This window comes from Periophthalmus magnuspinnatus, chromosome 1 (assembly GCF_009829125.3).
Source record: "Periophthalmus magnuspinnatus isolate fPerMag1 chromosome 1, fPerMag1.2.pri, whole genome shotgun sequence".
Taxonomy (NCBI): domain Eukaryota; kingdom Metazoa; phylum Chordata; class Actinopteri; order Gobiiformes; family Gobiidae; genus Periophthalmus; species Periophthalmus magnuspinnatus.
The window spans coordinates 2,734,030-2,759,911 of NC_047126.1; the positions used below are offsets into that span (position 1 = coordinate 2,734,030).

At 43.1% G+C, this 25,882-nt stretch overlaps 1 protein-coding gene and 1 long non-coding RNA gene across 3 annotated transcripts in view; both read right to left on the reverse strand.

Moving 5' to 3' along the window:
• Positions 1-12,877: 12,877 nt before the first annotated feature.
• On the reverse strand, positions 12,878-14,994 carry LOC129456434 (uncharacterized). Its single transcript, XR_008648764.1, has 2 exons — positions 14,882-14,994; positions 12,878-13,485 (listed from the first exon to the last, which is right to left on the reverse strand). It is a non-coding gene; the product is annotated as an uncharacterized LOC129456434 (long non-coding RNA).
• A 2,851-nt stretch (positions 14,995-17,845) lies between these two features.
• Positions 17,846-25,882, reverse strand: part of rab11fip4b (RAB11 family interacting protein 4 (class II) b) — a 31,057-nt gene continuing 23,020 nt past the window's right edge. The window contains exons 5-13 of one of the 2 annotated variants that reach the window (XM_055223382.1): positions 25,165-25,200; positions 23,225-23,324; positions 22,387-22,490; positions 22,178-22,318; positions 21,434-21,515; positions 21,200-21,337; positions 20,955-21,113; positions 20,171-20,314; positions 17,846-20,052 (exon numbers count right to left, since the gene is read on the reverse strand). In XM_055223382.1, the coding sequence (XP_055079357.1) occupies positions 19,936-20,052; positions 20,171-20,314; positions 20,955-21,113; positions 21,200-21,337; positions 21,434-21,515; positions 22,178-22,318; positions 22,387-22,490; positions 23,225-23,324; positions 25,165-25,200 (1,021 nt within the window). In that variant the 3' untranslated portion in view covers positions 17,846-19,935. The remainder of the gene's footprint in view (positions 20,053-20,170; positions 20,315-20,954; positions 21,114-21,199; positions 21,338-21,433; positions 21,516-22,177; positions 22,319-22,386; positions 22,491-23,224; positions 23,325-25,164; positions 25,201-25,882) is intronic. The other variant, XM_033967851.2, reaches the window with a different exon arrangement.

The window sequence follows — 25,882 nt, forward strand, 5'->3', positions numbered from 1 at the left end:
AGCACATAGAAAAAAAAGGCTAGCACACAGAACAAAAAGGCAAACACATAGAACAAAAAGGATAGCACATAGAACAAAAAGGCAAACACATAGAACAAAAAGGCAAACACATAGAACAAAAAGGCAAACACATAGAACAAAAAGGCAAACACATAGAACAAAAAGGCTAGCACATAGAATAAAAATGCTAGCACATAGAACAAAAAGGCTAGCACATAGAACAAAAAGGCTAGCACACAGAGGCTAGCACATAGAGCAAACAGGCAAACACATAGACCCAAGCAGAAGACAAAAACTGTTCTATTGTTGTTGTCCGCTGGCACAGAAAGTCGTCCTGACACTCACCAAACGACGATCACACAAAACGCACATGATGAGCCAAAACAACGCTTACAACAGACAACAGAGCCGCCAAAGGACAGAGCTGTTGTGTGAGAAGTTTGGGAGGACTTTAGAAAAATCTGCCGTTCTCTTTCCCTGGCGCTCTGACAATATAATTCAGTGTGAGCTTTAAAAATGGGAAGAACTATTTTGCATATAGGGCCATCTGCGAAGCATTTGCACATTCTAAATTCAAAGGGGATTATATCTATGGGCCTTACACCATAATTAGTCAAATAGAAAGAACAGCGTCGGTACAGTAGTTTACACAATAGACTATATATATAAATGGACGTAGCTAGCTGTGGGTAACGTCACATTCACTTAGTCGACTGCTTTATACGGTCTATGGTTTAAACTTAAATCTGTCAGTCGTGTCACAACGCTGTTTATTCACGCTACTAAAAATAAATAATGAATCTTCAGCTGTATGATGACCAATTACTCATTAAGTCATATAAACTGATACGGTTCACCACTTTACCAAGGGTTACCTCCAAAGACTAACCTCCAGTTGATTTTTGATGGGTTTTTATCGGCGTCTGCAGAAGAATTTACATGCAGCGGTGTAACAGGCAAAGTTTGGGTAGCAGACAGTGGGTATAATGAGCTGAAGGTGCAATCTATCATTTGGCATTTGGGCCTGGTTCAAAATGGCTGCTCATGCCCCCCCTCTCTACCTCCCTCCCCCCAGACCTGTCAGGCAGCTCCAGTGTTTGTTTTGCACTCTCATCATGGGGACACATTTGGACAGGGGTGACAGCCCAGTCTATTTTCTCCACCTGGGAGCATGGGCAGAAGACGAGAGGGAGGGGAAACTCAACACTGGTTTGACCCGCTTCCTGGAAACATTAAAGCAGGAGAGCAAGGGGCCCTGGTCTGAGGAGAGGGGCAGAGAAAACTGTGGGTCACACGGAGTCTGAAGAGATATACCTGGCAAAAGTGAAGGAGCTAGTGTTTTAAAGTGAGAAAGCACATGTTTAACATGGCATTTCTGACTCTATGAATAAGTTCTATTTATCTAATGCTCAAATGCTATTTTAATGTGATTATGAATGCAAATTTAATGTCATTATAAATGCATCTTTGTTTAATCTTGAAGTTTATTTGAGGTTAGTTTACTGAATATTGATTTAAAAACATCTACACAACACAAAATCTGTTTTCAACTTCTGGTGCCATCTTGCCAAAAGATTTCACAAAAATCAAAGCAGATACTTCACAGGTGAAGTCTTGCCTTACTGCATAAATCAGGAGTGATTATGTGCTAGCTGAGGCCGAGTTAGCACTTGTGTGTGGAAGAGAAAATGATAGAGGACCACATGCTCTGGTCGGGGGGATTTGCTGATGCCCACGAAGATCTGCTTACAGCGAGTGGCCCTATTGACCCCCCTGGAGGATGCAGCTCCACATGCCAACGCACACACACACCTATGGGACACACTGCGCCCGGCCGCATGGCTCAGCTGACACAGATACAGGTCAATCTGAGGGGCACCTGTTAGAAACATCCGGAAAGATAGATTCTGGACGAGCACCAAGGCTAGTTAAGCTAAATGTGGAAATTATGTCACAGTGGGTCGTGAAAAGAGCCTGAAGCTTCAAGTCTCACGTCCAGCCATCTGCCTCATCTAGATACTGCTCATCGAGAATGTGAACAGTATCTAGAGAGAATTTTGTGGCCAATACAAGCTAAATCATCTCATGTATTGGGTAACCTCATTTATTTAGCCTTTTAGACATCGCGGGATGGAGGAGAGCCAACCTGCTAATGGAAGCTACATATGCACTTTCTTACTTCACGGAATAGTATGAACAAAACTCCTCACATTGTTACGAGAAAACTGTGATAACACAACATCAGTGCTACAATCAGGCCAGTTGAGAGCAATCGCATTAAAGTCTAATTAAAAGTCTAATTACCTAGCTAATCAGCATTAAATTAAAGTGTTCTTGAATCAATTAACACAGTTCTACAATTTCCAGATTACAAGCCATCCATAACAAAAAATACTTGGCGTTTGCATAAAAAAACAACAGGCATGAAACACTTTATAAACTCATAAATAATGCAGAGTGCAGACTGAAGACAGAAGCACGTCATAAAATAAAACTAAATCCTGATTACCTACGAGGATGAGGAACTGACACTGAAACTGAATCTAAAACAGGGCAGTTACATTTTACTACTGAGAAATTAATTTCCATAGTAAATATTAAGTGTCTTGGAGCTATGAACAGTATTAAATGAAACATTGGTTTCACAGTTGTTGCCGTATCGTAGCACTTAAAACCCAGGCAGAAGGTAGGTGTGAGCGAATGTGCGAAAGGGGAGAAGGAGCAAGAAATGTTCCAGAGTCCCAGAGGAACGAGAGTCTGGCACACACACACGCAGCAATTTGCAACTCAATTGCTCTTCGAGGTTGTGCATGATACGATAAAACAACAAAACATTCTGCACACAGGGAACGGGGCCAGCGAGGAGCGCAAGTGTGGGAGTGGAAAAAGCCTTTCAGAAGCCTGGTGGTAGCAGCGCAGCAGACGGGGGAGAGATGGATTGGTTGGATGGCAGACAGGGGAATGGCCAAGGACAAATGAAAAAGTCTGAAAATCTCAATACAAAACCAAAGTGGAGCAGCAGTGAAATGTTCACTCTGTGCCCTCCAGATCAACTCCACTCACCCTCCTCACCCTCCTCACTCTGTGCCCTCCAGAGCAACTCCACTCACCCTCCTCACTCTGTGCCCTCCTGAGCAACTCCACTCACCCTCCTCACTCTGTGCCCTCCAGAACAACTCCTCACCCTCCTCATGCTGTGCACTCCAGAGCAATTCCACTCACCCTCCTCACTCTGTGCCCTCCAGATCAACTCCACTCACCCTCCTCACTCTGTGCCCTCCAGAGCAACTCCACTCACCCTCCTCACCCTCCTCACTCTGTGCCCTCCAGAACAACTCCTCACCCTCCTCATGCTGTGCACTCCAGAGCAATTCCACTCACCCTCCTCACTCTGTGCCCTCCAGATCAACTCCACTCACCCTCCTCACTCTGTGCCCTCCAGAGCAACTCCACTCACCCTCCTCACCCTCCTCACTCTGTGCCCTCCAGAACAACTCCTCACCCTCCTCATGCTGTGCACTCCAGAGCAATTCCACTCACCCTCCTCACTCTGTGCCCTCCAGATCAACTCCACTCACCCTCCTCACCTTCCTCACTCTGTGCCCTCCAGATCAACTCCACTCACCCTCCTCACTCTGTGCCCTCCAGAGCAACTCCACTCACCCTCCTCACCATGTGCACTCCGAATCAACTCCGAATCAGCTCCACTCACTCCACTCACCCTCTGCACTCCGAGTCAACTCCACTCACCCTCCTTACTCTGTCCACTCCAAATCAACTCCACTCACCCTCCGCGCATACCGAATCGAATCAACTCCCCTCGCCCTCCTCACTGTCCACTCCAAATCAACTCCACTCACCCTCCACCCTCCGTGCATACCGAATCGAATCAACTCCCCTCGCCCTCCTCACTCTACCTCCTCTAGAGAAACTTCCCTCACCCTCCTCGCTCTGCTCCCTCCGATTCAACTCTCCTCACCCTCCTCGCTCTGTGCCCTCCGGATCAACTCCCCTCCCCCTCCTCACATTTGGTTTGAAGCATGTGTGCTACATTTCAGTGGCAGCCCCCTGACACAGATGGGCGTGCCTTCTTGCTGACTCACCAACCTGCTGCTTGTGTGTCGCTCTGATTAAGTGTGATCAATGGTGGACGCTACTACGGCTACGCGCGAGCTCCCTGTAAAACTGCACATGCTTAAAGCTCAAAAACCTCCCCGCCGTCACAGGCAACAGAATATGTGGAGGAAAATACACTTCATATGTAGAGAGTGTGCTAAAGAACAAAGTGCACTCACACCCAGGTGGGATCAGGGCAGGGTCTGGATTTCAAGCATGTGCCACTTGCCATTAACTCCTCATTATCTCATTACGACCAGAAGAATCCACTTGTGTTTTTGAGCTTAAGAACCTAAAATGCAGTGGTGGAAGAAGTATTCAATTTTGTTCAGTAAAAGTACAGATAAAAGGGCAAAAAATACTAATACTATTAAGTAAAAGTATTAAAGAACCAGTTTAAAAATGTACACAAGTATTTTCTGAGCTGTTTTAATGTTGTTTCCTCATGACAAACAGACCTGGAGTTGTGTTTTGTTTCATTCACACATGTTTAACACACAAAACAGTTCTTCTCTCAAACTGAAAATACTCTGTTCCACCTTGTGATGTCATCATGTGGTGATACAGGAAGTGCTCCACTGTGTTTTTAAACTCCACACACCTTCACTAGAATCATTTGGATCATTTCAGCCCTGGAATTGCCAATTTCTACTGAACTAAAGGTAAAAGGAGCTGTTAACTTGACAAACTACCACTTGATGACATCACAAGGTGGAACAGAGCATTTTGAGCTTTGGAGATGTAACAGACTAATAATAAAGTGTGACTCAAATGTGTGTGAATGAAACAAAACACAAGTCCAGGTGTGTTTTTGAGGAGGAAACAGCATTAGAATATGGATTAAAGCTACAAGTGTCACCTTTGTGTAATATGGTACATCTAAGTTGTAAAGAGTAAAGGTAAAAGTATTTCGGGCAGGTTTTGAGGTCTTATAGGGCTTCAGATGTTTTAAATTTGTATATTTGTGTTTGCGCAAATTATGAACGTGTTAAAAATAAACCCTCAGCCTTTTCTACAGGTGCAAACAATCATAAAAAAAACAAAACTTTTATTTTGCAGTCCAGTTAAAAAAATGTAGTGGAGTAGAAAGTACAGATACTGCTCTCAAAAGTAAAAAATATCCACTTCAAAATCTACTTACATAAAGTACAGATACCTAAAACATATACTTCTACTTCATTACATTCCATCACTGCTAAAATGTCTCACAATAGGGCTTTTCACACAGTTCTAAGAGTTCCTGTAATTTGTCAGAGGAAGCACAAAGTCTCCCACAGGCCTGAAGTGGAACTGGGCTCATCTGATTGACTTTAAAATAATCATCTGTATTGTCAGCCACCTTTAAATATTTAACTAAGTGGAATTTTAAAACCACAGTCATAAAAATGTGACGAATAAAAAGTAAACTCACACAGAAAGAGCAGTTTGGCTTGTTATGATACTGTTTTGCTTTTGGATGTTTGGAGGAAGTAACGTCCAGTTCAAAGGGGCAAAACGGGGGCTCGCTTCAAAAAAGTTCCTACTGTGGCGCCTGCAGCTTAAGTAAAACGGGGACGATCGAGCGCCTGCCCTAATAAAACAGTGTACAGTCAAGATCCAAAATAATGGGAGTGTGACAGTGTGACCGCAGGAGCAGACCCGACACAGAAAGTGGGACAGGAGGCGCGCTGCTCCCCTCTCTGCTCTTGTTCTCCTGTCTTCCGTCACAGAGGGGAAGCGAAGGAGGTCACCCACACCTATGAGCGCTCAATCAACCTGAGGCGACCTTGCTTGTCCCGGATACAGCCGTGCCCGTCCGTGTTTGTGCGCGCCACCCCGCTGCAGTCCCCGTGCCAGGCCGCAGCGCCGTCGGCTCAAAGGCGCCGCTCCACCAGATGCTCACTTTTATGCGACGAGTGGGCAGCGCCATAGCAACAGTGCGTGGTTTTATGAAGGTTTCTTGAGGGAGATCGAGGCGGAATGCGTCTAAGTGGTCACGGGGCAAGAATAATAATAATTTGTTTGTATTCGCTTAACACCACACGCACATATTGGCAAGGTGGGTGGACACAACAACAGTGCACCTATGTCGTGGTCTGAAAAACGCAAACATGACCATTTGACCAGAACATTCACAAGTATGGATGGTCAGTCAAGCAGTGATTTCAGTGGCATTGACGTACATTCATCTGCAGCAGTGTGTTTGGGCTTAGACTGCTTTAACTCTGGAAAAATGTCAAAGTTTAAAGGTTCATTGACGCCCAATTAGCTCTGTGGACAACGATAGCCGGCTAGCTCCAATTAGCGGGACAGCCGGCCGACCATCTCCAGCGTAATGTCTATGAGGTTTTTGCAGAGTCGAGCTAAAACCACTAAAGTCCTGAGCGGGGTGAAGAGACGTCCCCATTGACCCAGGACAGTCCCAGTTTTGAGCCCTGTGTCCCCCTCAGTTTCCCTATTCCCTGTCCCTATTCATGTCCTTTTTTTTGACCAATCTGATCCCCACCAACAGCAAAAAAGGGGAATATATTGTCATTTGTTTAGCAAAAATACAGAAAAATGTGTTTGAAAATGAGCGTAAGGTAAAAAATACACAGACAGAAGTCCCTCAGATTATGATTCACACAAGTGAGTCGAGAATAGACAATAGCACACGCCCTTTTGGCTGTTTTATTCATACCAACCATCCCAACCCGCGTGTGACCCAGTTTTTAATTTTGCAAATCTGGTCACTCTAGTCCTGACAGACCAGGCAGTGGACAGGGAGCTGCAGGTGGACGTCACTGACAACACGTTAAACACTTTCCAAATGTGAAAGGTACGTCTTTGCGTGTTAATGCTAATGCCAACACTAACACTCACTTCTATTAAAACGGAAAAGACGAAGTTTAAATCTGTCAACACTGTCTTATATCTGTCTGAATGGAGGAGCTAACTACACTGAAACTGTTAGCCGCTCCCTTCAGATAGATTTAAGGCAGTGTCCACCAGTAATCTGATCAGAACTGAAGAAGCGGCTTGGATGAGCAGCAAAACGTCTTCACTCCTACAACGATTTGTCCAGCTGACAGATTTAAACTTCGTCTTTTGCTCTGGATGAGACCTGGACGACTGAGGGATTACACAGACTTCTATTAAAACATTAAAAGTACCATTACAACAAAAATTTGAAATAATCTAGACCTAAAAATTATTTCCTTACAACTGTCAGTGTTGTTATTTAAATATTTATTAGGCTGTGAAAGTAGCATTAGCATTGTGTGTCCTCTGGTGACGTTTTCCTTACATTTGTAAAGTGTTTAACATGTTGTCAGTGACATCCATCTGCAGCTCCCTGTCCACTGTCTGATCTGTCAGGACTTTAATGATTTGGGGGTTGCAAAATGGTCACACTGTCCCTTTGACTGGATCTAGCCGGCTGCCATTGTGCACAGAGGCAATTGGGCACGAATGAAACTTAAATATGACATTTAGCCCGTATATACTGGTGCTGTGTCCTGTGTCGGAGCAGACTGTCCCTCTGATTGAAACTAGCTACACTATTGTGCACAGAACCAATTACTACAAACTAAAATGGTCTTATAGCATAGGCCCTGTGTATAAACCAAGTACTGAGTTTCCAGCCTTCATAAAATGGAGGCAGAACTTCAGACAGTGATTACAATAAGGATGACAAGTTGCCTTGTTTTAACTCATGTAGGAAACATTCACTAAAGCTTGGCAGAAGCCCAGTCTGACAAGTGTCCATACTTCAGAGCAGAGCGTGAGCCTCCTGTTTTAATACACTGGCTTTATAAACATTCGCTCATTTTTCATTCACTGCAAACTGCTCTAGAAAAAAGCTCCTATGGTGAGGAGCGGCTGGTAACACTGTTTTATTTGAGTCAATTACACAATGTGAGGGGATTAAGGAATCAAACAGCTGAGCTCCTGCTGAGCACAAATTAGAGGAGGAGGCCTGAGACGTGTCCATCAGCTGTGACAGTCCGGCCACATTCCTCTGTTATGTGATGTGGGATGGGCCTTCCCCCTCGGAAACTCTGCCTGACTGTGGATACAGCTGTGAAGAGGGCTCCACTGACCAGAGCTACAAAAGGCATGGAAAGACAACACATGGTTTACACAGGAGAGGGAGGACCGGCACGAGGAGCGGGTTTGTGAATGGATGACAGCTCACAGCACAGTTTTAGGCTCTCCAGTCGATACAGGGTTAAATGTGTGTGAAAGGGGAGGCAGATACAGAGCAGAGCGTGTAATCCATCTTTAAAAGGGCAGATTCCTGTGTGATGTATGGTGCTCAGCCTGCCCTGTGTACAGTCTGCCCCTGTGCTCAGTGTGTGCTCAGTTTACCCCTGTGCTCAGTCTGAACCTGTGTTCAGTCTGCCCCTGTGCTCAGTATGTGCTCAGTTTGCCCGTGTGTTCAGTCTGCCCCTGTGCTCAGTATGTGCTCAGTTTGCCCCTGTGTTCAGTTTTCCCATGTGCTCAGTATGTGCTCAGTCTGCCCCTGTGCTCAGTATGTGCTCAGTCTGCCCGTGTGCTCAGTATGTGCTCAGTTTGCCCGTGTGTTCAGTATGTGCTCAGTTTGCCCGTGTGTTCAGTATGTGCTCAGTCTGCCGTGTGCTCGTGCGTTGTGGATTGTAAAAATGGGCGTGGGAGGTGTAAGCGAGCCAGCAACAACTCCTCTTATCGCTCCACAGAGCAATGTGGAGAATGAGAACTCTGGAGCTGCTTTACTGATCAAAGACAGACACTGAGGCTGATAGAGGATCTACCTCCCTGCCATGTGCTGCTGGGACAAGCACCAGATAATCCAGATTAGAACAGATTTCATCGATACAGAACAAAGAAAAGGTGGTGTCTATAATATCTGTATTTGTTCATCCTAAAGACTAGGAAATGAATCAGGACATTAAATAAGTATATGAATTTGATTTGATTAAATGTATTGCTGTACATAATGATGCACTTTACAAATGAGTGTAGTTGTAACTGAGTCCAGCACAGCCTCATCATGATTCAGAAGCATCACAAAGAGGCAGTCAGCCTATAGTCTGGAGCTGGTCTGCTGTGTGGGAGCGTGCGTGGAGGGTGTGAGAGACATGCCGTTTTATGTGTCCATCTCTACAGTCTTCTAATCAGATCCATCCAGGTGCCAATGTAACCGCTGTGATGTGATAGCTTTATCTTATGAAGTCTGTATCCACACACTGGTCCCTAGTGTGTGTGTGTACAGTCTATATTTTCACTATGTATATCTGCTGTCCTCTGCATCTGTCTCTCCCTCATCCCTCTCTCTGCCTCAGCTGTGAGTCTGAGTGGTGGGGCTGCGGGGTGCTTGTTATCCAGCACCTATCCAGACATCCCTCGGCTGCGAAGCCAGACAGCCAGACAAGGTAAGAGGCGCACACACAAAAGATGACTGCTCCACCAAGACTGACGCCTAAGCAGCTACTGCAGAATCTGACAGGCCGAAAGGAGAGAAATGGGAGTGGACACGATTGTCCAGAGACAGTCGTGTGGCAGGAAGATGGAAAAGCTCAAAGTTAGACACTCCCAAACAGGAGACGTCTGAGGCAGGACGCACAGGGAGCAGGCAGACAGGCAGAGCAGCCAGAGGAGCAGGTTATCACAGCCTGCTGTTTAGCAGCGCGTCAAGCTACGAGCAGCTACGAGCCCAGCATCCCAACAGGCCAGAGGGTCAGAGAGAGGAGACAATACTGCCCCTGTCTGGGCCTGTCACTGTACTGCAGCTCTGCACACACACTGGGAAGTACACAATACAGAGTAAATCACTACAGAGAGGGTTTGTGTGTGCCAATTCAACACTGCACAATGTGCAACAGTACAGGCACTGTGGTACTGTGGCAGTTCCATGACTTAACATTTGCCACAGAGTGAAGAGTTTACTAGAGCCAAACCTGGCTGCTTCCAATCACTCCGATTCAGCAAATCCCGCTCGCCCTTCCCTCTGCTCACCAGATGTGGCAACTCTACTGTTCTCCAAAAAATTCCAAATTTTGATCATGGCTCTCCATGTTTGAAGTCATAAACAACAGAAAAGGAGTCATCTTTAAGACTGTCTATAAAAATCTGAAATGTCTATAAAATGTGCCTGTAATTTGTTACACCAGTTGTTAGAAGGATTGCACAAGTAGAACGTGTGAGATTCATCACATGAGACACAATGTTGTTTGGTCCAGTGTCAACTCAAGTTGATCCACTCTTTGGCCTGGATCCTCTTCAACTAGAGCAGCCACGTCTCCTCAACAGCCACACAAGTATTCATGAGAAGAAAACATCTCAGACCAACAGTTTTCCAAAGGTCTCACAATTACCACCTTTTACCCATTTTCACAAGTGCCCGGAAGATAATGACTTAATTTACCGGAATCATACCGAGGAAGCCAATTTATGTTTTTTCTCTGGTTGTGGTTAACCAACCGCAGGCATCTTCACGTACTTGCCAACATACCATACAAGATCAATCATGAGCGAGCCAAGAGAATGACCAAACAACTAATCCCAAAGAAAGAGGATGGAAAAAGCCGGAGTCGAGAGAAACACAAATCAGGTTTACGAACAACACGGAGAACATTCAAACGAGTCTATAGATCACACACTCGCACTGTACTTCTGCTGGCAGGATCGTGATTAAATAAGATTCAGTTCACAGTGCACATTTTAGGCTGTTCTAGGAGCGCTAACACGTACGATCGCTAACACAAACGAGCGCACTGAAATATGAACTGCTGAACTAAGAAAAGAATTACGTGCATCTCATTTTGTAGACGTCTCTAAACTACAACTTTTGCAGGATCCCACGGAGACGGGACATTTCGTTCTACGCTGAGGACATCATATTACCTAAAGAATTTGCTAACTTTAACACAATTTGTCTTGAGACCAACAAAAAACTAAAAACTGTACGGACTATTGACGAGGCAAAGTGGACCAGGTTCATCAAAATAATCAAACAAGTGGAAATAAAAATAAAAGGTCCTGTAAATTGACTCCTGTTTCCTCATCAAAAACAGACCTGGAGTTGTGTTTTGTTTCATTCACACATGTTTGAGTCACACTTTATTATTAGTCTGTCACATCTCCAAAGCTCAAAACGCTCTGTTCCACCTTGTGATGTCATCAAGTGGTACTTTTCAAGTTAACAGCTCCTTTTACCTTTAGTTCAGCACAGATTGGAAATTTCCAGGACTGAAAGCATCCAAATGATTCTAGTGAAGGTGTGTGGAGTTTAAAAACACTTCCTGTATCACCACACGATGACATCACAAGGTGGAACAGAGTGTTTTCAGTTTGAGAGAAGAGCTCAGCCTAAATGTGCAGGGTTTGTGTGTTAAACATGAGTGAATCAAACAAAACACAACTCCAGGTCTGTTTGTGACGAAGAAACAACATTAGAACAGAGAAAAACTGCAATACTGGCCGTTTAAAGTACACATAAACTGCAAATAAACCTCTTAAATACTTCGTGGAGTTAACTTGAAGCTTATAGAAAATGTTTTATGCAGCTCAAGTTAGATGTTTATATCGAACACAGCGAATCCTCCAAAGACAAAGCGTTGGTTCTGTGGCATTTCAAATTCTATACAGATGTTTTTTCCTCATGTCAAAACTTTATTCTGAACCACTGAAATATTAAGAGCTTTGAATGCTGCGCCAAATGCCTTCTGGCAACATTTAAACCCCAGAATAACTTTGTAGAAGTAGGATACAGCGGCACAACCGTGGCTCTTTTCCGAGTTAAATCGCTCTCAGAAGTCCTCGACAGTGTGGAGGTGAAGGCTTAGGCAGCAGGGATTACCAGGAAAAATGGCCTTAATGACAAACGCGTCAATCTACTCCTCCTGGCTTTGGTTAACTGTAGGAGGCCAACCACAACCAGGCAACCCAATTCCTCCCGGTGGTCTTCCTGTGGCAGACTAACAAACCATTATGTTGCCAGATAAATAGGAAGAGAAAACAGGGCTAACGTAGTAAGAATATCTGGAACTTATTTGGAGTGGAGAGTCAGAACTGAGAACGAAACCTATTAAAATTAACTAGGAGGAACAAAAAGCACGAGAACTCTCAACCAAAATAGGTATGATCAAAAAATATGAAACGAAACCGAACATGCGGAATAGTCCACTGTACAATGAGGTTTGAATTATGAACTTCTACGTCTCATTATAACTACTAAAGCGTTTCATTCTGCTGTTCATTCACTGTAGCTCATGTTTTTTTAAACCATATTACACATTTAGAATACTTTTTGGTTTGGTTTCAGTATTATCGCTTATCGTCTATACTTACTTCAGCAATATATCGCACTTCAGGCTTATCCGAGAGCGCTGATGAACACTTAAAACTGGTGCGTTCTGTTAAGTTAATGCTATCCAAAACATTTAAAACTGTGAAACAATAGAAAGTGCCAGGAGAAGAAGCTCAAAGGGCCTCCATATTGTGAACATAAGCAACAGAACTTCGTCTAACCACAAAACCCAAGTGCATTTCTGTACAAAGTATTAAGCCCGCTGCCTTCACGGACACTGCGGACCTGAGTGTTGTAGTAAACGCAGATGACGAGAGCAGGCTACAGCCAATGCATTTACAATCAAACAGTGAACTCGTATGTCTCTCAAGTCCTTGGTAGTGAACCCAGTGAACTCCCATAAGTGTGTGAACAGGACGGAAAGATCACAACGTTACGCCGACTGCGCCATCTAGTGACGGAAAGCTGTAAATACAACCAATTATGAGCTCAGGCATCGTCACGACTTCACGGTTTTGAGATGGGAAGAAAATTGATTTATTGTAGATGCAGAAATGAAAGAGTTTGTAAACAGGAAAGTTACGATTTTAGCTCTTGATTCAAACAATAGTGCAGCGTTTTGTTTACGACGGTGGTTCGGTGATTGTCAAATTAAAATAACTCTTGGATAAAACTACTTCTGAAATACTAGTCTAACAAGAAGTGTGTAATCCTAAACAGTAGTAACAAAGAGCAAAGCAACTAGAACTGAAATCAGAGTTGAATTATAATGCGAGTTTATACAGGAAATATAAATAATAATAAAACCTGTGATAAAAACGATCTAATAACAACATACTACTTTGACCTTTAGCAAAATCTAGTATCTACACAATTGATAAGAAACCAAACTGAGAATCCATAAGAAGGTCACTAAATTTGTAAATAGATATGAGTCAGATATCAGTCTTCTGCATCAGAGAACTGGCCCGGTTCAGTGCAGCGTTTGTACCTGAACCAGTCTATGGGCGGCCGGTGGTGCGTGGCTGGGAGGTACTTGTTGCTGATCAGTTGCCACAAAGAGGAGCTGTTTTTTCCCAAGCTCAGGTCACGTAGACTGAAGTGAAGCACATCCTCTGGACCTAGAAAAAAAATAATCAGAGGAAATATTATTCAAGGTCTGTTCATGTCAGAGCTTGAGTTAAAATGAAAAAAAGAACTGAAAAACATGGACACAAGTGAAGTACGCTCCTGCCCAGCTCCTACTCCTGCACTGCTCCTACCACCCCCGCTCGTACGCCCACTTCTGCTCCTGCACTACTCCTATACTATTCCTACTACCCCTGCTCCTATCCCTGCTCTGGCCCCTGCTCCTGCCCCCGCACTACTCCTACTTCTGCTCTACTCCTACTTCTGCCCCCGCACTGCTCCTACTCCCCTGCTCTTGCCCCCGCACTACTCCTACTTCTGCCCCTGCACTACTCCTACTTCCCTGCACTGCTCCTGCACTACTTATGCTATTCCTGCTACCCCTGCTCCTATCCCTGCTCCTGCCCCCGCACTACTCCTACTCCCCTGCTCTTGCCCTTCACTACTCCTGCACTACTCCTACTTCTGCTCCTGTTCTACTCCTACTTCTGCCCCTGCACTGCTCCTACTCCCCCACACTACTCCTGCACTACTCTTGCTCCTGCCCCTGCTCCTGCCCCTGCTCCTGCCCCTGCTCCTGCCCCTGCACAGTGCTGTGTTTAGTGATACTATGGTTGTGTTTTGTGTTATGTTAACTCTTTATTTATAGCCTCTTGAGATTTAATGTCTCATTTTCAGCTGGAGTCTGTTATCCATAAAACAAACTGTGTGATCGTAAATAGAACCAACACATGGAAATCTACATGTGCTTCATATGTTCATTAATATGTACCATTGTATGTTGCTTTTCTTCAAAAAATACATTCTGAAACATTATGATATAGGGACAAGTCTGGCGGCAGCATTTTGGTTTTTTATATATCTGCCTGGTGACTGAAAAATCTGTCAAATAGTCCAGCCGACTTGAAACACACCAATGCCGAGATTTTTCCATGTTCTGGAGATAATGGGAGTATTCCATCAAAGGTGCTTAACAAGTCGAGGCTCATCCTGAAAGTCTGAGCTGAAACTAGGCCCATCTCCAGCTTAAGCCTCAAGTCGTTCCATGAAAGAGATAAACCTGGGTCTAACCAAAGCTACTTCAGGCCTGCTCTGCTCTGACTAAACAAGAGAGGAGCCAGAGCGCACACAGACAATAGTTTGATTTGAGACATGGAAGTTTTACGTTCTGATCCGAGGAATAAAAGGAAAAGACGCAACTCCGCCCTCCTCTCCCAGTCAACCAGGTTTGTGCCCAGGTGCTTGTTTCTTACACAACTCGGCGCCAACTCTGATTAGTCACTTTGATTGAAAGGAACTGAGGATTTGACAAGCCTGCTTCATGGAATACCCGCAGTGTCCTAATGACATGAAAGTTTGTGGGATGTGTGTGTGTGTGTGTGTGTTTACCATATGGTTCCGTCCCAAAACACATCTCTTCCCAGTTACTGATTTTGACCTCTTGGATTTCACCTTCCCAGTCTTCTATGAGTTCGGGTATACTATTTTCAACACGTGCAACAGGATTCTTTCTGCAAAAATGTTACTGTTTAGTTAAATTTATATGATTTCATACGACTTTATTCATCGATATCAATGAATAACAGAGACAGTACCTTTTATTATGCCATGGCTTCTTCTTTTTTCTTTGGGTCTTGGTTGCTGTCGATTCATAAAGTGTAGTTGGCTCCTGGGCAGATGTAGTACAAAGTGTCCCTCTTCTCAGACTTCTGGATCCATTTACTAACACACTACCATTACATTCAGGTTGTTTCACACCAGAATAAACAGGAGTCCTCTTGTTTTCCTCTCTGGACACAAAGGGCGTCTCACGGCTCTTGCTCCTTAAGCCATTCTTCATGTTTCTTGGCTTTGTACCATTGTGTGTAGCAGTGTGAGCAGGATCCATAGTTCTCGGGCCACACACACAAGCGGTTTTATCATAGTGCGTGGTACCATTGACCGAGTCTGCGTCCTGGACTTGACCTTGGCGCGCACCATTGAATCTGTAGCTGCGGCGATGTGGTCGTCTTCTTTTACAGGTTAATTCAGATACAGGCATCTTCACTCTGGAAAGCAGGTTGCACAGTTAGGATTCAGGACATTTTGTTTTTGTATAGAGGTCATGCAGATGATGTCACAACACTCACCCTGGGGGTATTCTACATGTATATCTATGGTGGAATGTTCAGGAGTTACAATGGAGACACAATGCGCACATTAGCAAACACAGCCAGACAGATTAAGATTGCCTGAAAACTCAAGAAAAAAAAACAAACAAAATGGATTTAAACAACAGATTTTCAGGAGACTGTGAACAATAAGAAAGTTCATGGCCCTGTTAAGGAGTTTGATTTTCAACAAAACATGAGAGTGACTAACTGAAAAACTGTTGGCTAATGCTAGCTAGCGTGTAATTTTATGTGAGAGACTTGTTTAACAGTAAAAATCAGCTCACCTGTTGTAGTTCCAGCTATGTCAGTTCTTCTATGGTCTGATTGTGTTAAAATAAAGCTCAGATTAAAGTCTGATTTGAGCAACAAAGCTTCAGACAGAGCAGTGTCTAGAGTTAGCATCACACCCCCAGGGAATACTGAGGACATCTGCTGCATGAGTATCAAAGAGTGTCAATGGAGAGTAATGATTTTCTTCTGTAAAACCTCAAATAGGTCTACAATGTGAAAGAGCTGCTGTAGTTTAATAACAAATATAAAAGTCTACAACTATGCCATATGAGCAGTTTGACTCTAAAACAAGAAAATCAAGTAAACAGTAGTAGAAAAACAGTTAACCGTTAGCTAAACCACAGGGACACTGTAGGCTACACTCACAAACATCACTGATACAAACTTTGGATCAGACACAGATGAACTGAACCTTTCTCTTCTTAAATAAAGTGTTTATGAGTCTGTGTGTTGAAGAGATTCATTGTTGTGGTTAGATGTTAGTGTCCTGTATCTCCTCTTAACGTTAGCTAACAAGCTAGCTAATCTCTACACAGTCACAGCAACAACAAAGAAACTCAATTGGGCCAAATAAAAGTAAAGAAACACATTTTGCACGTTAAACTGAATGTTGAGGGGCATTTTTGAATAAAATTACTTCAATGCATAACCTCTATTATGACAAATTCACACCAGCGCCCTCCAACCTCACAGAGGCACCACTTCCGGTCCAATTTATCTCTCTGAGGTTTTTACAGCCACCTTAAAATGAATAAATATTTAAAGATCACTAATAAAATAATTACTTCACCGGAGGACTCTTCTGTGTTTAGAAAGAGACATGTTTGTGCCTCAATGCTAACGCTAATGCTAATCTTGAGGCATATTAAATATTAAAACTATACCTCAAACTGAAGTATTTTGCATTTAAAAACAATCGGGTAGTTTTAACCTTAATTCATTTGATTTTTAATATTTTTCATTTTATTTAATTTAATATTTTACGCTTTTACCTATTTGTTAGCTAAACTGATGGTTTGAGGCTAGTTAGCATAACAAGCTAACGGGTCCCCTATTAGGGAATATTCAAATTATACCATAAACGGAAGCATTCTATATTTAAAAACAATCGGGTAGTCTTTTCTTAATTCATTTTATATTTAATATTTTTATCTACGTGCTAGCTAAAGTGATAGCCTGCTCTGGGTTCAGTGTGAGGCTAGTTAGCAAAACAAGCTAACAAGCTAACGGGTCCCCATTTAGCCAGCTGTGATCTGTGATTTCTTGATTGACAGCTATCCAGTAACTTATCTTGCGTTATATTTGTTAACTTCAAGCATCAAACTGTCGCATTTATCGTAGTTGAATGATTTGTGTGCGTCATGTTTGTTTTTACACGGTTTCTTACCCGGTGTGGTGTGCCCGCGCCCCGCAGTGTGGTCCAGGACAGCAGGAGGCGCACACTCCACCATCACCTCAGACAGATGTGTGCTGTCCCAGAGCGATCAGACTGTCCCAGAGCGATCAGACTGTCCCCACTGACCCGGGACAGGCCCAGTTTTGAGCCCTGTGTCCTTTGTCCCAGTGGATTTATCCAAACACAGTGATTTATCCCAGTTTTATACAAGAAATGTCCCAGGTATCACTATTTTGATCACTTCCAATAGTAAAGAGGGGGATATATTGTCATTGTTTGGCTAAAATACAGAAAACTGATCTTGAAAATGATCATAAGGCGAAAAAGACCCTCAGATTGTATACTAACCCACAAGTAAATCAAGAATGGACAATGTTACAGGCTCTTTTTTCTTGTTTATTTATTTTTTTATTCATTCATTCTTTTATTAATTTATTATTTATTCACTTATTTATACCAATCATCCCAACCTGCGTGCGAGCCAGTTTTGAAAATCTGGTCACTAATTTCTGCACTAAATCTTAATTGTATCACCACAGAATGCAATTATACACGTATTTATTCACACTTCTATTGGTGACAAAGACAGATTTTAGCAGAGGAAACTGAGGCACGAGGACATGACTGAAGAACGTGATTATGAAGTAGACATATGTTTAAATCCGCAATAAGGAAACTTCATTCAGGTTTACTAATTAACGTGGACTGTCATTTTTTATTAGATTTAGTAATTACATGTTGTATGCATAATAAAACCATACAAAAGTTTTCATATAAATGGGTGGAGTGGCACATTTATACAAACCATCATTAAGAGTAATTACAACATTTACAAGTCGAGTCAATGTGACAAACTTTAAATGCTTCTTCAAAAAATGTAAACAGTGGGTCTGTTTATGTGAAGGACGTCCAAAGGCACAGACAGACAGGTGATGCATGCAAATTCAGGTTTTTGTGCAAGGAAGCAAAACTCAAGTTTGGATTTTTTTTTTTGTGTTGTTGTTTCTTTTTCTTTTTTAACAATGCAACAGATTGAAATATTCAAACCATATTTTTGTAACATAGTACATTATATATTCTGTCAAACAAAGCTCAACTGTGACCGCCTGCCCCCCAGTTCCAGTAAAGTACAATTTCTCATTCATTTTTCCCCATAGACTTTCCATTTTTGTAAGTTTAATTTAAAAGTTTCAAAGCTTTCTCAGGGTTAATAAGCTCTGCGGTAACGAATGATCACAAGACCAATAATTTTCTTTCAAATCTGTTTCTTAACCTTTATATTAAACGCTGAGTTATTAGAGGATTTTGCCAAATTTTGTGTTTTAAATTTGCTTTTTGAACTTAAAATAACCACTTTATGGATAAACGTGTAGCTGGTTAACCTCCGCGATGCCTTTGAACTCTTGAATATTTGAATTTTTTGAAATGTCTACGGAAAAAATGAACGGAAAAATTACTTCCAGAACCGGAGCGAGCCATTACTGTTGAGTCCATTCACCCACAAGAAGCCTTTTTGGCAACTACACCAGTTAAATATTGTGTAATTTGTTCATTTTTTATCCTTGCTTATATACTTATATTGCTTGTATACTTATGTACAAGTATATAAGCCTCCCCATAGTGACTTTCAGTTAACAACAAGTCCATATATGTACCAAAAGTTATGAGAGATGAACCAGAGAGTAAACCGTGTTAAAGTGTCTTCCAGTCGCACTCGTTACACACTTCAAAACACCGTGAACATTCAGGTTGTCCATATCAGTGCAACATTAGTGCATCTATCGTCCCGGTGTGTCTCTGTCAGGCACATCAGACACATAGACTGTATATAAACTTCACACAGTCTATGATCACACACACTGTACATTTGAGACACTCCTTATTGCAGCTTCATGCATGAAACATCCCTCGTTACCAACTTAAAAAAAACACTTACAAAATCCTCAGTGAACTCATTGACCTCTCCTTTTCTGGAAGACGTGTTTTATCAATTACACCTTTACTTTCGCTTATCGTTCACCTTATCAGACCTGCTTACTTCAAAGTCAGTACCTTTTACTCCTGTGTTCTTTCCAATGCGTTCAAAAAGCAACATAAAAGTTAAAACAAACTTTACAGATCTGGAACAGTAGGAACTGCCTTCATGCCTGTTAGAGAGACGCGTAAAAGCCCAGTCACAACGTCTATGCTGAAGATCCAGTATTGTACATAAACAGTCTGATCCAGTATTGTAATAAACAGTGTGATCCAGTTTTGTACATAAACAGTGTGTGGCTCCAGTTTTCCTGTGGGTCAGTGCAGTGTAACGACCTTCATCCAAGACCTGTAAAATCAGTAGCATATTTTTCACTATAGAAGATCACCAAACCACTAGAGGCCCGAGTTTGCAGCAGCAGCAGTCTGGAATTAATTGCCGATTCGTACTTCAGAAAAAGAAAAAACCCCGATTCATTTCTGTTCAGGTCAAGTGCATTTTACCCCATGAACAGCAGGGGGAGATGTTCATCCATTACAGTCTGTGCTCCACTTCCAAAGCTTTGGTCAAGTGTTCCATCAGCCAAGTCGTTTCATTGGAGCAGCCATCACTGTCCGGAAGAGCTTTGTCACTGCTTTATCTCCAGGATGGAGGGATTGTGGTCCAAAATAGAAAGAATGATTTTGTCCATGTATTGTCGCAGTCGTATGTTGATCTCCTCCTGCTCTTTCAGAGCCTCCATAAGCTGTAGACAGAGTTTATTGAGAAATGACTTGTGTATGTTTTTATTTTACATTTACAATTGTTGCAAAAGCCATTATCAGTCTGCAGAGCTGCGTTATGACTCTATTCTGAAATCGTACCTGGTCCCTGGAGGCGTTGTCTATCTCAGCAGCCAGAGACTGAGCCTTCGTCTGTGTGGCAAACAGGTTCTTGGCTTCATGAAGACTCAGACTGAGGATCTGACCATTTAAGTCCTCATTCTGCTCTTTTAACTTCTGGTTTTCCTAAAATAAAAAAATTAAAAAGTTGGTTGGCTGATAAAATATAATTTCACAGTGAGAGTTAAAGAGATGCGTAGTTGTGAACTAGTGAAGCCTCAGTCTGTCCATACACACAGTGTGACACAGGATTAGCCACAGTGCAGCTCTATGTGGGCAGCAGCTACAGGACAGAGGTTATGTGTGTTATAAAAACAGCTCAGCTGCAGGTTATCAAAGCTGTGTGTTAACATTTTACTGCAGTGCTGGCAAGAGGTCATTTTTTCTATTTTTCTATCACGTATCATTAATGAACAGACCTGGACTTTGAGCACTTTAATCCTACTTTGTGAAGATTAGTAGTTAAATGGGATGTTACAAACAAAGTTTACCATTCGACTGGTGAGGAGCCAAGCTCCAGAAAGCACCAGTTGTTGTGATTCAGGGTCCTGGGACACAAATGGCTAAACATATAATAGACATGTCTTTAGTTTAGAGCATTTGTAGTGTGATTGTGTTTTATGGGTTCTAAGGGCATCCTGTTGGTTTATGTTTCAGTCTGAAGAAGTTCATCATGTTTGTTTGAGGTGGATAGATTGTGTTTATTATATAGAACCCTAGAGTGTAACATTTTCCATTTGTCTCTTGCTCAGTGCTGAGTCTGTACCTGTTTGAGCCTCTTGACCTCATGCTCTAGCTCCACCTCTCTGCTCCTGCTGCTGACGTCCGACAGACTTGACGACGAGCTGCGGCCGCGGCCCGGCCGCTCCGCCTCGAGTTTAAAGAGCTGCAGATGCTCCAGCTCTCGCCGAAGATCCTCGATCAGCTTCATACGACAAAGCACAAAACAACAAGTGTTATGTAATCCCAGAGAGCAGCTCTACAGCTCCAGGATGATGTGCTGAGACTCACCTCTTGCATGGCGTCCTTCTCCTTCTGAAACTGCTGTCTGTTCTGTCGCAGTTTGTCCATCATTTTTTTATACAGATCCATCTCGTCTCTGAGCCGCAGACTGGTGTCCTCCAACTTGTCTGTCATTCTTTGTTTCTCCTACAAATATAAATTATACATTATTCTGTATGTTACATTTTATGTAAATGTTCATATCCAACACAGAAATGGTGACTCTTCTTAAACAAAACGAACCTCGTCCAGTTTTTCAGTCTGGGATTTGAGCCTGGACAGATTTAGAGACATTTCACTGTTTTCCTCCTCCAACTGCCTCACCCTGAAAACATCACCAGTCTTTATAAAAGGGCCTTCATACGATCTTCATTTAAAAGTACAAACAATAAGTAAACACACTATTTATCATCAAGGCTGTGTCCGAATGTCCCTAAACCCTCAGTCACTGCACAGACTCTTCAGAGCCTCATTCACAGATCGATTTGGACACAGTGCACTACTTTCAGGTCACATGACCCTGGCTTCCGGGTGAAAAAAAGTCTAAAAAAAAAAAAGTCTAAAGTCTGATAAAACTCAATTTGTGTCATAAATAATGATCAGATTGGACTGGCACAGAAGTATTTAGGGAATAATAATAATCATACAGGTTTTTGTCAAGATGGATCTCATGTAAATGGGAAAAAATGCTCTGAGATGTGGAAATTCTCGCTCTTTTAACAGTTAGCTAGCAATTTTGCACAGTAATGGTTATTTAAGAGTTCAGGCATCAACAGTGAGATAAACCAGCGCTTCTATCTATCAAATCTTGAGTGCAACTTCTTCACCAAACACTAAAAATGGCGTGAGCTCTAAATATCACCCCCCGTAGGAAATAGTGTAGACGTTCGGACACAGCCTTGGAGTCATTTTTAGATTCATTGATGCGTGTTTGAGTGTAATAAAAACACAAAATGTCTTCTTTAAATGTCGTGAGGGCATGTTCACCTGTTGCTCTGTAGCTCTATCTGCGTGCTCTTGTCCCTCTCCATTTTGCTGTAAGACTCTCGGTGTCGCCTCAGCTGCTGCTCCAGGTTGTGTTCTGCTTTTGTTTCTTGGTCCTTCAGCTGCTCCTCCAGCTCGTTCACTCTGGTGGTTTTCATGATTAAGCACTTCTTTCCGCGTAATATAAACAGTAATAGTCTGATTGCTGGTACCTGTGCACGAGCTGAGTGTTCTCCTGTTTTAGCCTCGATTTGAGGTCGCCGTTAATAATGATCTCGCTCTCCAGCTCTGCCACTTTCTTCTCGAGGAAGCTGACCTGCATGTGGAGAGAAATAGTTAAGTTTTATTTATTTTCACTTACTAAAAAACACAGAATAAGATCCTTTATACGATGGAATGTGAAAGATGGCCACCAAAACCCCTCTTAAAATATCCTGTAGCGTTCTAGTTGTTTCTTTGCTGATCACAAGAGATAAATAGACATAGCTCTCCAAGTAGGAATCGGCTCCATCGATTCTGGCTCCGATTCACTTTACATTGAAATTTTGATCTTAAAATCTTCGTATTACCAGGATCCTGCTGTTTTTATTTTGCCATTTTCTCCGTAGATCAAGATATGAACATTAATAACCAATGAGCGTTCTTCTTTCGAGGTCGATCCCGCTAGCGTTAGCAACAGGATTGATAACTGCTCTAGCCTCAACGAGCTTCATTTGGAGCTGAACGCTGTGGGTGACGTTACACTTACTCAGTCCACTTCTTTACACAGTCTACGGCCGTAACTCACGCCAAAATAAGCGCAAAACAACGGCAGTCTCGACTCACTAGCGCCAGTCTTCAAAACAGACCAGAAACTAACGGATAGAACCTTTATGTCAACTTGTCGTCGTAGCAACCAAGTGTCACAGATTAAAAACAATCACATAAACAACACGTCAACGAGAACAAAAGGTGTAAACTCTGAACTAAACGCAAGAAAACACATCATTACAATATATTTATAGAGAGATCTTTAGAAATGTAAAGTAATAACAGACATTTAACACACACCTTTTCATTAATGTCGATGTCACAGGAGTCGATGCTGTCTCTGAACAGATCCTCCGTGCTCCCATTGCTGCTGCTCAAGTTGCTGTTGTGGAGCAGTTGTCTGATGAAAAACACACAGGAAAAGCTTAGATCGGAGTTGTAATAGTTCAGTTTTAGCCGTGATTGTGAGAAAGTTGAAAAAGAGTTCAACAACTTAACACAAAAAAGGACTCCTGTGAGATTTAAGTCGTGTTATAATGTTGTTTCCTCGTCAAAAACAGACCTGGAGCGGAGTTTGAGAGGAAAAACTCAGCCTAAATATGCAGAGTTTGTGTCTTAAACATGTGTAAATGAAACAAAACACAACTCCAGGTCTGTTTGTGACGAGGAAACGACATTAAAACAGCTCAGAAAACAGTTTAACACGGGCCCTTTAAGCCTGACCCAAGAGCTCCACATAAAAACCCCAAATATACAGATAAAAGTGAATAACCCGCTGTCACTTCCAATCCGTTAAAATCATGGCTCAGTTCCATGTGACCGGAGAGAGAGAGAACAGGAAACAAAGGGAAAGAACACAAGGACAGATACGAACAATAAGAAGAAGAAGTAATGAAAGCAGACACAGAGGACAGTGGAGGAGAGGAGGGAGGGGGAGAGGAGGAGAGGAGGAGAGGAGGGAGAGGAGGGGGGGATGAGAGGAGGGAGGAGGAGAGGAGGGAGGAGGAGAGGAGGAGAGGAGGAGAGGAGGGAGGGGGAGAGGAGGGAGGGGGAGAGGAGGGAGGAGGAGAGGAGGGAGGGACGAGAGGAGAGGAGGGAGGACGAGAGGAGGGAGGACGAGAGGAGGAGAGGAGGGAGGGGGAGAGGAGGGAGGGGGAGAGGAGGAGAGGAGGGAGGGGGAGAGGAGGAGAGGAGGGAGGGGGAGAGGAGGAGAGGAGGAGAGGAGGGAGGAAGAGAGGAGGGAGGGGGAGAGGAGGAGAGGAGGAGAGGAGGGAGAGGAGGGGGGGATGAGAGGAGGGAGGAGGAGAGGAGGGAGGAAGAGAGGAGGGAGGAGGAGAGGAGGGGAGGAGGGAGGAGGAGAGGAGGGAGGAAGAGAGGAGGGAGGGGGAGAGGAGGGAGGAAGAGAGGAGGGAGGGGGAGAGGAGGGAGGGGGAGAGGAGGGAGGATGAGAGGAGGGAGGGGGAGAGGAGGGAGGAAGAGAGGAGGGAGGGGGAGAGGAGGGAGGGACGAGAGGAGGGAGGAGGAGAGGAGGGAGGAAGAGAGGAGGGAGGAGGAGAGGAGGGAGGAAGAGAGGAGGGAGGAGGAGAGGAGGGAGGAAGAGAGGAGGGAGGGGGAGAGGAGGGAGGATGAGAGGACGGAGGACGAGAGGACGGAGGAGGAGAGGAGGGAGAACGAGAGGAGGGAGGAGGAGAGGAGGATGAGAGGAGGGAGGAGGAGAGGAGGGAGGAGGAGAGGAGGAGGAGAGGAGGGAGGAGGAGAGGAGAGAGGGACGGGGGCTTTAGTTTATATTGGACACATAGATCAGGTCTGATGGGCGTTTTTACTCCGTCTCTCAGTGTCTCGCTCTGGACATGGGACATTTTGCACTGATCACATCAGACACTCTTCACTTTAAAGGGGAGATTATTTCCATTATCTCTCCACTTTAATCTACGACCGGTTTGTTCACTTGCCCTCTGCCTGTTTATTTTCACCGAGTATCCAGTTACTAATTAACTCCATGTTGAAGCTGATAACAGAGCGTGAATCGTCTGTGTGTGTGTGTGTGTGTGTGTGTGTCGGGGTGTGTGTGGGGGTGTGCGTGTGTGTGTATATGTGTGTGTGTCAACAGAAAGCACAAATAAGACCAGCTTAAAAATGACTCACAAAGTACAAAATGACCTTGTTAGTTTGGAGTTTGGAGGTACAGCGACTTCAGGGAGGAAACACTGTCAGAATATAAAATATAAAATATAAAATACCTTCCAAAAGCCGTGCTGGAGATTTTCCGGCTGGGACTGGAAAAAAAAAAGAACAAAAAAGACAATTAGTAAAATGTAAACAGATATAGAGTGTCCATAAGTCTATTTACGATTTAAAAATGTAATCACAAAGGCAAGAAGAGAAGAAGAGAAGACATATTAATTCAATTTGTTCTGTTGTGCTCAGTACTTGTTTGTAGTTTTGTTTGTAGTTTGTACTATATTTTCCGGACTGTAAGTTGCACTTTTTTCATAGTTTGTCCGGGGGGGCGACTAATACTCAGATGTGACTTATATGTGAAATTATTCAAATATATAATTTCACTTCTTCGTTATCGTGACACTGACGACCTCACTTGTGCACCAGTATCTACCAGAGTAAACTTGTTGCTTGTTTTTTCTGCTTTATTTATCTGGTTTGTTAACGTAAGATATTAACAGTTAATCAGACACGTGTTCAGTTCTGTCTGTGCTTCAGCTGAATAAATATAAATGTGTTACGTTAGCGTTAGCGTGATGTACTGATATTCTGTTGTTCCACATTTTATTATTATTATTAGAACTTGACTTTAAAGATAAAATGTCTGCTCTTGGTTTTGGATTTTGTAAAATAAATTTCCCCAAAAATGCGACTCATCGTCCAGTGCGACTTATATATGTTTTTTCCTTCATTATTATACATTATTTTTTGGCTGGTGCGACTTATACTCCAGAGCAA